General features: G+C 39.1%; 1 protein-coding gene across 6 annotated transcripts in view; it reads left to right on the top strand.

The window, feature by feature from the left end:
• The window catches only part of tbc1d19 (TBC1 domain family, member 19), a 109,052-nt gene that overhangs the window by 26,915 nt on the left and 69,281 nt on the right, over positions 1 to 12,856 (top strand). For 5 of the 6 annotated variants that reach the window (XM_060831318.1, XM_060831353.1, XM_060831327.1 and 2 more), the window contains 2 exons: positions 1,732 to 1,842; positions 8,777 to 8,849. In XM_060831318.1, coding sequence (XP_060687301.1) covers positions 1,732 to 1,842; positions 8,777 to 8,849 — 184 coding nt within the window. The remainder of the gene's footprint in view (positions 1 to 1,731; positions 1,843 to 8,776; positions 8,850 to 12,856) is intronic. The other variant, XM_060831336.1, reaches the window with a different exon arrangement.

Raw genomic sequence — 12,856 nt, 5'->3', positions numbered from 1 at the left:
ATCAGGTCCTGGGGATTTATCTACTTTTATGCATTTCAAGACATCCAGCACTTTCTCCTCTGTAATATGGACATTTTTCAAGATGTCACCATCTATTTCCCTGCATTCTATATTTTCCATGTCCTTTTCCACAGTAAATACTGCTGCAAAATACTCGTTTAGTAACCCTCCCCATTTTCTACGGCTCCACACAAAGGCAGCCTTGCTGATCTTTCAGGGGCCCTATTCTCTCCCTAATTACCCTTTTGTCCTTAATGTATTTGTAAAAACCCTTTGGATTCTCCTTAACCCTATTTGCCAAAACTATCTGATGTCCCCTTTTTTGCCCTCATGATTTCCCTTTTAAGTGTACTCCTAGTGCCTTTATACTCTTCTAAGGATTCACTCGATCTATCTTGTCTATACCTGACATATGCTTCCTTCTTTTTCTTAACCAACCCTCAATTTCTTTAGTCATCCAGCATTCCCTATATCTACCAGCCTTTCCTTTCTCCCTAACAGGAATATACTTTCTCTGGATTCTCATTATCTTATTTCTGAAGGCTTCCCATTTTCTAACCATCATTTTACCTGCGAACCTTTGCCCCCAATCAGCTTTTGAAAGTTCTTGCTTAATACTGTCAAAATTAGGCTTTCTCCAATTTAGAACTTCAACTTTTAGATCTCGTTTATCCTTATCCATCACTATTTTAAACTAATAGAATTATGGTCGCTGGCCCCAAAGTGCTCCCCCACTGACACCTCAGTCACCTCCCCTGCCTTGTTTCTCCAAGAGTAGGTCAAGTTTTGCACCTTCTCTTGGAGGTACATTCACATACTGAATCAGAAAATTTTCTTGTACACATTAACAAATTCCTCTCCATCTAAACCCTTAACACCATGGCAGTCCCAGTCTATGTTTGGAAAGTTAAAATCCCCTACCATAACTACCCTATTATTCTTACAGATAGCTGAGATCTCCTTACAAGTTTGTTTCTCAATTTCCCTCTGAGTGATTGGGGTGGGGGTGGGGGGGTGGGGGGTTCTATAATACAGTCCCAATAAAGTGATCGTCCCTTTCTTATTTCTCAATTTAACCCAAGTAACTTCCCTGGATGTATTTCGGGAATATGCTCCCTCAGTACAGCTGTAATGTTTTTCCTAATCAAATATGCCACTCCTCCTCCTCTCTTGCCTCCCATTCTGTCCTTATATAAAATCTTGAGAGGCATTGATAGGGCAGATAGCTGACACTTTTCCCCATTGTAGGGGAGTTTAAAACTAGAGGGCATAGATTAAAGATGAGCAGCAAGAGATACAAAAGAGAGTGGAGGGGCAATTTTTTCACATAGAGGGAGGTGAGTCTCTAAAATGGGCTGCCAGAGGTAGTGGTGGAAGCGAGTACAATTTTACCATTTAAGAAATATTAGACAGGTACATGGATGAGATACGTATGGAGAGATAGGGACCAAATGCAGGCAAATGGGACTCGTTTAAATTGTGAAAATTGGACGGCATGGGCAAGTCTAAGACTCTATGACTCTTATTTGGCAAAGAAAGAAAAATATAAATATTTCTGCAGCAGTCAATCTTTCTATAAGTCATTATTTGAAGGCTCAGGAGCCTTCAGGAACTTGAATAATTGTAGTTAGGTCAATTTTGCACTTGTTAGAAGAAAATAAGTGCAACAAAAGAGTATACATTATATGTAAAGCTGTGATTTTATCCCTAGTTCGTTATTGGCCTTTTCAGGTGCTAATTAATCTTCGGAATCCAAATTATGATGGTGGTGATCCAACTGGTCTGCGCAGTAGCTGGGGCTTAATCAGCATTCCTTTGCCAGTAAAAGACCTTTCTGAGCTGGTAGGTAAGATCTTACCTAGAAGGCAAGCATTTTGCTGAGCAAATCAGCAACTTCTCTTTGGTAATATGAAAATAAAATTGAAAAATATTCTTCTGGCAATTTTGTTACACCACACCACTGTTCAAACTCAGAAAAGCAGAAATTACCATTATACCACAAAGTCTTGTAAAAAGCCATTATCTTTCCATCTCATCCCTCATCTACATCTCTGTCCACAAATTTGCAGTATTTATGAAGTCTGTTTATTCTGTTCAGTGTATACTCTTTTAGTAATAAATTGATATCATATTAACAGGAATTTAGAAAAAAAAGCAATGATGCAAGAGGCAGTGTACCCTATTGTTGCGCATTTGAATATGTTGTGGGTGGTAAGATAGGAAATAATAGGTGCGTTGTTCAATTTTATGAATTTGTTGAGTTTGAAATTTAACGATGAAGACTAGCAGGTTGCCAATGTAATAAGTCTCCTCAAAATGCGATAAACCAGCTAACCATTTTATAAAAAAACTAGCTGAGTTCTTTAAATAAGAAGTAGTTTATTGACAAAGTAAATTCTGTGGATGTTTTGTATATGCATTTTCCAAAAGCATTTTACAACGTGCTCCACAAAAGGCTCGTTGCTAAACTGAAGTACATGATAGTAAAGAGATTGAGAGGTAGCATAAATAGGATGTGGTTAAAGGGCTACAAACATAATTGTGGTAATAAATATTATTTTGACATGTGATTTAAACAGTGGTTATTCCTGGGTCAGTGTTTGTGTTAATGCTATTAAAGGAATACATAAATAATATTGGCTGTAGGGACACCATTATGTTTTGCAGATAACACAAAGATAGCAAGAAAAATCAACTGTGACTTCAGGGAGACATAGACTGGCAGAATTGTAAAGGGCCTTAAAATCAGTTTCACTTGGAGATTTTAAAAGCCAATTGTAAGACATTCTATTTGTTTCTGCTAATAAAATTGCAGTATTCAAGGCCGAATTGACAAAACAAATAAAAAGGTGGACTTTCAAATGGATTTGTGTTAGATGTGAAAACACTTATAAATTTTCTGTTGATCTTTCATCCTGACTAAAGATTTAGCTCACCTGAATCAAGACCTCCTCTCAAAACTGATCATGGTCTCGCACTCTGAAACTACAAGATTGTTAGAGAAGATGCTTTAAATTGTCTACATTTCTTAGGTTTCGAGGCACTAGGTATAGTTTTGTAAGATTTTGTTATTCAAAGAATGTTTTGTTGACTAAGAAGTGTAAACTATGCAAATGTAATCCATGAAACTAGTAAATGGTTCAATTTTTAAAGTTATTTTCAGTGACTATAAATCAGGCTTTTCACAAATAGAAGTAAAAATGCTAACTTTTCCTGACTAAACACATTGTATTTATAAAATTAACGAGTTTTGAGAAGATTTGTAGCTCAGATTGAGGTTTTGGATGTAGGTTTGCTCGCTGAGCTGGAAGGTTCATTTCCAGATGTTTCGTTACTCTACTAGGTAACATCTTCAGTGGGCCTCAGGCGAAGCAATGCTGAAAATCCCTACTTTCTATTTATATGTTTGGGATTCTTTGGGGTGGTGATGTTATTTCCTGTGGTGAAGTCACTTCCTGTTCCTTTTCTGAGGGAGTGGTAGATGGGGTCAAACTCGATGTGTTTGTTGATAGAGTTCCAATTGGAATGCCATGCTTCTAGGAATTCTTGTGCGTGTCTTTGTTTGGTTTGTCCTAGGATGGATGTGTTGTCCCAGTCAAAGTGGTGTCCTTCCTCATCTGTTTGTGAGGATACTAGTGAGAAAGGGTCATGTCTTTTTGTGGCTAGTTGATGATCATGTATCCCGGTGGCTAGTTTTCTGCCTGTTTGTCCGATGTAGTGTTTTTTACAGTCCTTGCACGGTATTTTGTAGGTGACATTAGGTTTGCTTGTCTGTGTGGGGTCTTTCAAGTTCATTAGCTGCTGTTTTAGTGTGTTGGTGGATTTGTGGGCTACCATGATGCCAAGGGATCTGAGTAGTTGGCTGTCATTTCTGAGATGTCTTTGATGTAGGGGAGAGTAGCTAGGGTTTCTGTATGTGTTTTGTCTGCTTGTTTGGGTTTGTTGCTGAGAAATCATCCCAACACCCACAAACGAAGCTGCATCAAAACATTATTTCAACGCATACTGCAGCATAGAGGAACTACGCAGAGCAGAGAAAAATCACATATTGTGTTTTCAAAAAGAATGGTTACCTAATGAGCACAATCCTGCTGTGCAAGGACTGTAACAAACACTACATTGGACAAACAGGCAGAAAACTAGCCACCAGGGTACATGAACACCAACTAGCCACAAAAAGACATGACCCTTTCTCACTAGTATCCTCACATACAGATGAGGAAGGACACCACTTTGACTGGGACAACACATCCATCTTAGGACAAACCAAACAAAGACACGCACAAGAATTCCTAGAAGCATGGCATTCTAACCAGAACTCTATCAACAAACACATCGAGTTAGACCCCATCTACCACCCCCTGAGAAAAGGAACAGAAATGACTTCACTACAAGAAATGACATCACCAACCCAAAGAAACCCAAACATATAAATAGAAAGCAGGGATTTTCAGCATTGCTTCGCCTGAGGCCTGCTGAAGTTGTTACCTAGTAGAGTAACGAAACATCTGGAAATGAACCTTCCAGCTCAGCTCGCAAACCTACATCCAAAATTTATAAGATTGTACAAGGATTAGTATTTGGTATTATAAAAATTGATAAAAAGCCAATTGTACTTAGAGAAAATTTTGCATTTGTGATTATGGAAATGTTTAATACTGGAAACTTAAAGTATAATTTTGAACACTGTTCCCATAATTTCTAGAAACTCTACTACTGGAATTTTAAAATTTGGTTTTCATATTTATTCTTACCATGAACAATTAAAGAGGTTGAAAACCAATGACAAAATTGAGGGGGGGTGAAAAAATCATTTTTATTCTTTACATTATCAGACCTTAAGAATATAAGTCGGAGTAGCAAGGTGTAGTTTAACTGCATGATAACACAATCATTTGTACAGCAAAGATGCTCCTTTCTTCCTCTTGGGCTTTAAGTAGCAATTTCAGATCTTGCCACTGAGCAGTTGACTTGATTTCCATGTACTTGCATCTCATTATTAGCCCACTTGCCCTTACTTCTGTGCAGCTTCCAGCCATCCTCTGCTTCCCTGAAAAACAAGATGCAACAAATTCTTGACATGAAAGTCAAAACACATACCTGGTGGCTGCTTGCCTTCATCCAGCCCTGTCTTCAACACAGTGTCCCTGCACTCTCCATGGCCAACATCTTCCTCAGCCCTTTGTCCACACAAGTCAGCACGGGAAAGCTACTTGCCTCACTATAATTATGCTGAATTCAGTCCAATTGTCATGCCACTTCAGCTCTTTACCACTTGACTTTGGACCTCAGGGATATCTATGACCTGCATGCTTGTGCCAGGTAGTTTTGCGTGCAAGGACGTATATACATCGCATGCATTTAAACAAGATGCATGTTAAGGCAAGAATTAATTTTCTTAATGTGAATTCACTTTATACTTACTTGGGATTGCCAGCCTCTATGGCTTGCATTGAATTTTAATACATTAGCTCTTCATTGCTCAGTTGCGGACATCCAGCTCTGTTGCATGCGAGGACTTATTTAAACAGGATGCTTGTTAAGGCAAGAATTTATGTTCTTAATGCTCATCTACTTTATGCTTATTTGGGACTACCAACCTCTGTGGCTCATATTGTTCTTTAGCACAAAAGGAGAAGCAAGCAGCTTATGGGAGGAACTGATCAGTTAAAGGGGTGGTCATTGTGTTGTTGGATTATGTTTATGTCACACAGTGGCATGTGCCTTCAACTTAAGCAGCAACACACTGCATGTGCTTCAAGTAATCGTTATCTCTGAAAATCAAAGGGAAACAGTCCTGAGTGCGCTCAAGGTGGGCTATGGTTGGTTATGGAGTTTTGCTTCCTCCTAATTTTTTTTTCCACTATGCAGTCCTCAAAGTCCTTCTGGAACCAGATGTAAATGCATTGATGTGCTGACGATCGCACGGCTTCGAGGAAGTGCTATCAGGGAGTACAGACACACTCAGTCAAGGGGCTGATTAAATCCAGGGAATTTGCCATGGTGAATTGGGCACTTGTTCTACTAAAGTCCGGGGACTCAGGCAAGGTCAGCCTGTTGTTGTGGGTCTAGTGCACCAAGTAAAAAGTGAGGTCTGCAGATGCTGGAGATCAGAGCTGAAAATGTGTTGCTGGTTAAAGCACAGCAGGTCAGGCAGCATCCAAGGAACAGGAAATTCGATGTTTCGGGCCTGAGCCCTTCATCAGGAAAGAGCACCAAGTCTAGGGAGTATGGATATATCGTCAGGATGTCTTGCTGGTGCATCCTCTGAGTCACCAGTAACTTCATCCTCAGAAGTGAAGGTTATGCTGAGGGTTTCTGGCATAGGTATCTTCATGGCTGAAATTTGCTAACTACCACGGGTGCCTGTATCAAAGAAGAGAAGAAATTAGTTATCTAAGCAGAAAAAAGCTTTTGCAGATTTAGGATGCGTTAGAGCTGGAGATAATGGAACAGCAGTGCAGCCTGGTACAGTGAAGCTAACTGAGTTTAGGTGGCTGTTGATGTTGCCTCATTCCTCACATGAGCAGGCTTGCGCTTTCTTTGGCAAAATTCAACAGATACTGCTTGATTGGACGGAGAAAACTTGTGTTCATAACCACCTTTACTGGTCTTGACTCTCTCTTTGCAGTTTTTGTAAAGAGCAGCAAGTGAATGCAAGAAGGTCCAATAGCCTTGTAGGATGTTGTAAATGAAAGCTGTCCAATGGATGTGATAAATGCAATAGTGAGAATTGCAGATTTGGGCCATGTCTTCTTTGACAATGGTCAAGCACCACATTGTGACCACCTGCTTCTCCCTTTGTACCAAAGAGCAATGCATACCACAGAGATTAGCATTCCCAAATAAGCAAAAAGTGGATGAGCATTAAGAAAATAAGTTCTTGCCTTAACATGGTCAAGCATCACATCGTGATGGGCAGTTCTTGTCTTGCAGCATCTGATATGGTTAGTAGCTGGGCTTTAAATATGCCACCAGAGGCATGAATGCTGAAAGTTCCCAGCAGTTGTGAATACTTCTGCCTTTCCTGTTGAAGGTCGCTGAAGAGTCCGATTGCATAATTAATGAGGTCAAGAGTGGAGGATTGTATGAGAAAAGTTGCCATAGCATACTGAGCACCATGAGTCTCTCTTTATAAACCACTGTAACTGAAAATGGGAATATTACTTCCATAGTCATTATATTCTGAAGTGCAAATTTTTTAACCTATCTGAGAAATTATTGTTAAAATTTAAGTTTACATTTAGTGTTAAGAATGATTCATTGAGATCATTGCATACAGTATCAGATCTGTTACTAACATAGCTTTAGTAATTACAAAAACTCTTCAACACATATTCTGAAATAGTTATAATTTTCATATATCTCTGGATTTTATTTTGTTGAGAGAAAACAATGTGTAAATTGGAGAATCACTTATTTTCCCACATCGCCACACCAAAATATTCTCGAATTTGCTGTTGAAATTTGGAAGATGCCACTGATAACACTAATAAATTAGAGAATGACGTTGGGAACGATGATGCAGTGAATGAATTGCAGAATGAATTAGATCAGGATTACAACTGGGTGGGCAGATGGAAAAATAATTTAATATGATTTAATACTGACTAATAAAGTATTTACATTAAAAATAATGTAACAATATAATGAAGTGAGTAGAATTAGTAAAGGGCATTTAAAAATGGACTTGTTATTAAAAGCATAAGTGGAGAAAAGCCTTGAAAGGAAGTGGCAGGGTGGAAGAGAGGAATTCCTCAAAATAAATTCTATTTAATTAAAGTAAATTCAAGTTCGATTTTTGTTTTGTTGCTTTTAGACAAGTAGATTGTACATCAGAATTGAGTTACCATATTTAATGACTTTTCTTGCTTGTCAAGTACAAGTCTTCTTTGTTACTCAACCATTTTTTGAATATTTTAATGATAGGTTTGTTTGAATCTGTTCAGTAAGTGTTTCTGGGTTTTGCTTTGATAATGTTTCCTTCACTCCATCACTTGTATATGTTCTGATTTTCTTGGTATTGTGCGCACCATTTCTTGGCAACCTGTTATAAGGGCTTGCTCAAAGTTGTTCTTAAATTTGCTATGGCATGGCCTACAGACCAACATGAGCTAACTTTAATCCTAATCTTCCAATTATTCCTCTCTAAACTGGTTTTCATATCTTGTTTTGGTATGTATGAGGTCAGGAATTTGGTATTCAAGAAGTTCTGGAACAGATCTGTGGTCCAACATTTATGCAGTATGGAATATAGAAACATCGCAATGCCTTAACTTTGCTTCATGTTATTCAGTTGGCTGGACAGCAGGTTTGTGATGTAGAAAGCTGCCAATAGCATGAGGCTAATTCCTGTATTTGGGGGCTGGTTAGCTCATTTGGCTTGATGGCTGTTTTGCGATACAGAATGACACTAAAACCACACATTGAATTCCTGCACTGGCTGAATTTACCATTAAGGACCCATTTTCTCAAACTCATCCCTGGCTTGAGGCCTTGGAGACCCTCAGTTTAAAACCACCAACAATCAGCTGTTTGGGACTATAATAATTAAACTTCATTTTAAAATTTAGAGTGGCATCATTGCCAGCGCAGACATGGTGAGCTAAAGGGCTACTGTGCTTTTCTATCTTCTATGTTCTGTCTGATGAAAGAGCAGCCCATGGCCCTCTATCTGTGGTGACTTATTCAAAATTGTTATCGTCTAAAACGTTTTTAATAGTAACAAAACCTTCAGTACATTTGTGATTAAATTTTCCCTTTTTATTCTATAAAGAGGGAACTGTTTGCTGAGCTAGCTTTAAACTATGAACAACTTGGAATTGATGACTCGATGCAGATCCCTGTAGGTAAGTACTTTTCATTGTTTAATGTTTTTAGAATATTAGGAATTCTTCATATTGAATTTTTTTCCATAAGAAATTAGAGATTGATTCAAATGATTAGTTATTCAATGATTAGCCCTTATTTCACCCCTTCCAATACACATTCTATGGTCACAATCATTGAACAGCTTTATTTGCGTTGTAAAGATTGGGAACGAAGTTTGTGAGGAACAAATCCATGTCATAATAATTTATGAATTGTGTTGTGCAGCACCAATATATGGCACTATTGCATAAACAGAAAACTACATTTTAATTGGTGTGGTACTTTACATAGTTTTCACGTGTGTTGCCAAATGAATTCTTTCTCCTTCATATCTATGTTAAGGAAGTAAATTTCTAAAGTTAGGCCAATAATTTAAGGTCTCACAAGATGATGCTACAACCCTGTTTCTATGTTTTAGCACTTAATACTGTGTGCAAAATTTAAGAGCTTTTACTATTTAATTAATCATTTTGTTACATTTTACAGTATTCTAGAGTTTTGTGTAGTACAGAAGCAAGTTTTTTTCCCTGAGACTAGAGCTAAAGATCTGGTTGTATTTGATTTTTAAAAAATAGATCTGTAATATTTGCATCAGTGGAATGCTATTTAGGTTAAATGAAAGCTAATCTATCACAAACTTTAAAATAAATTTTTTACCTCAAAAATGCAAATGCTGCATTTTCCTCACTAATAATTCTTTTAAAAGTAGAAGCATGAAGTAAGTGATATGTTTATATAAAACACTTGTTGAGACACAATTCAAGTATTGTGCGCATTTTAAGATTAATTATTTTATAGAAAATAGAATAGCCATAACCCTAAGCTAAGAATGGAATTGATTCATTAAGGTAACGACAGGAGTGGAAAGCACGAGTTATGATGATAATTCTGAAATTCAGGATTGAGCATGCACAAAATGCTATATTCTGCTCAGATCCACTGTCAGAATGTAGACTCATGAGCATCTGCAAACCATTTGAATTGACCTTGGTTGGCCCGGTTCCCAAAGATTGAGACAAAAGTGAGGCCATTTTCTGTGGGAACCGAGATAACTGATCCTTTAATCTCTTCACAATCAGACCAGATCCCCTTCAGGTGCTGAGAATGTAGTATGGATTGGCTGGGACATGCTGTAAATTGGGAGGAGTGTATTGATAAGGTGAGGCAGTAATTGGGCTTTCAGAGCACTGCTCCCTTTCTATTGAAGGTAAAAACCAGCTCATCAGGTGTGAGGTATTCATTATTTTGCTGGGTTGTACATGTCTGGCTCATTCCCTAAGCCTGTGCAACTGCAGTCACGTGATCCATCTTCCACTTCATCCAGAGACTGAAGATGGACTGTGACTGCAAGGACACCATGTACAAAACTCTGGATAAGGGGGCGGAGGAAAGACATACCCAATGCTGGCCTCATTCTGATGGCCACCTTTGTGTATGGTTACATCAAACTGTGCAAAGATGCTCGGTACGCAAAAACCAAGTGTCATTATGTCCTGAGGTTCTACTTGTCCCCAGTGTTGTAAAGGATGGACCTGACTTCGTTGCTGAGGCATGCTCCAAGTAGTTGGACCATTCCATATCACCTGTCTCTCATGGAAAAATTTGCAAAGATAAACATCTTTGAACACAGGTCCATCAGGCAGTGGTGAGCACATAAGGTCCTCAAGACACTGGAAAAAGAAGAGAGTGTATCCTGTCAGGTGGTTCTGGAGCAGATAGTCAAAGTCATCTGACAGAATACCCTCATTGCCAGAACTTTCCAACAAGAGTCGAAATGTAGCTTGGTTGCTGGTGTGAAGCACACTACCTATTGGACCTTAGGCCAGACTTCGCAGCCATCGCACGTTGCCTTTAAAGCAGCTGTAGTGGCAAGAGACTGTCACACATCTCAAAGGAATGTGCCTTTGCAAAGAAGATCTGCAGAGCGATGTTGTAATTTTGTTGAAGGTAGTCGTGAATATTTTCATGACTCAGGACACTGTGCTCTTTGGGCTGTTTCCCAGGATGCACACTAAGACCAACACTGACAGCGCCTGAAGGACAATTAACTTGGTGAAAGATGCTCTTTAGTCTATCTGGATCTTTTGGTCATCAAGTGTAAAGAGTTAACCTTGACTGAGTGTTGGAGACTTATACATTCCCAAGGCCAGGACAACCAGCTGAGGAATGCACTGAAGCTTGAGGCAACTGCTGCCAAAGCGCAGTGGGGAAAGACCACTATCTAAGGCCTTTCTGTCAAAGTGTGAGTAGAAAATGCCTTTGTTTTGCAACTGCAGGGAAGAGTCAACAGGTGTGATGCTAGAAGAGCACAGCCGGTCAGGCAGCATCTTCGACGAGTAGAAGAGTCAAAGTTTCGAACATAAGCTCTTTGAAGTCGAAATGTTGACTCTCCTGCACCTTGGATGCTGCCTGACTGGCTGTGCTTTTCCAGCACCACACTTTTTGATTCTGATCTCCAGCGTCTGTGGTCCTCACTTTCTCCTAACTGCAGTGAAGGACTGAGGATTGTCAAAGTCAAATGTATTGGGTTTTCTCCCCCTCCATGAGGACTGTTTATGTTTATGGACCTTTTTTATGTACTTAAGAGTTATTTGTGAATCAAGTGTATTTTTGCAGTTTCAAAAAAAAATTCATGAGGCACAGCAGAATCATGCTCCAACAAAATCTGCAATCTCATGGCCCAGCACGTACCCCCTCTATCTTTTCCATCAAACAAGGGATCTTCAATGAAGAGTAAAGGAGCGCATGCCAGAAGCAGCACCAGCGTGACTAATAATGAGGTGAAGTGCAACTCCACCAATATTGAAGAAAGTTGAGACCATCCAGGGCAAAGCATCCTGCTTGATTTAGAACCACTTTCACAAATATCCATTCTGTCCTCCACCAATGCTCAACATCTACAAGATGCACTGCAGAAATTCATCAAAGTTCCTTGAACAGCACCTTTGTAATCCAGAACCACTACCATCTAGAAGGATAAGGTCAGCAGATATGAGAACGCCATCACCTTCAAGTGCCTCTCCAAGCCACTCACGATCCTGACTGGGAAATATATTGTCGTTACTTCAGTGTTGTTGATCAAAATATTCCCTAATGATTTTGTGGGTCTATTAACAGCAAATGGACTGCAGCAGTTCAAGAAGACAGCTCACCAACATCTTTTCAAGGGCAGTTAGGAATTGACATTAAATGCTTTCCTAGCTAGTAATGTCCATGTCCTATGAATGAATAAAAAAAACTCAAGCGAGTGGAGCCATTTCCATTGGAGAATGCACATTTAATTGTAGAATGTTTTCAAATTTTTTTTAAAAAGTGTTTTACCAGTATGCAGTCATCAATAAGAACAGCATTGGGAGAACTTTCTTTGTATAAAGTGCTTTTGGAGCATAGCAAAAGTGAGGACTGCAGATGCTGGAAATCAGAGTCTGTATTAGAGTGGTGCTGGAAAAGCACAGCCGGTCAGGCAGCAACTGAGGAGCAGGAAATTCGACGTTTCGGGCAAATGCCCTTCATCAAGACACCGAAACGTCGATTTTCCTGCTTCTCGGATGCTGCCTGACCAGCTGTGCTTTTCCAGCACCACTTTAATCTGGACTCTGATTTCCAGCATCTGCAGTCCTCACTTTTGCCTATGCTCCAAAAGCACTTTACACAAAGAAAATTCTCCCAATGCTGTTCTTATTGATGACAGCATACTGGTAAAACACTTTTTACATGTTTTAGAGAAAAGGGCAGTGGGATGCATTTTAGATTGCTCATGCAAGGAGGTGATAAAGATAAGATGGACTGAATTTCCTTCTATGCTATAAACTAAGATTCAATGCTTCTAAAGGCAATAATTTTCCATGAGAATGTTGTGATGATGCTGCACCTTTAACAAGGTAATGCTGTCCTTGGCTTTTTTTCCAGAGAAGTCGTAAAAGCAGCAATTCCTAAAAATCTAGGTTTGAAAGGTTTTTGGGCCAGTTTGATGATCGTTAACAGG

The sequence above is a fragment of the Hemiscyllium ocellatum genome, chromosome 1 (assembly GCF_020745735.1).
Source record: "Hemiscyllium ocellatum isolate sHemOce1 chromosome 1, sHemOce1.pat.X.cur, whole genome shotgun sequence".
NCBI classification, from domain to species: Eukaryota; Metazoa; Chordata; class Chondrichthyes; order Orectolobiformes; family Hemiscylliidae; genus Hemiscyllium; species Hemiscyllium ocellatum.
Note: the sequence above shows the minus strand (reverse complement) of the source record. Positions and strands in the feature narration are given on the sequence as shown.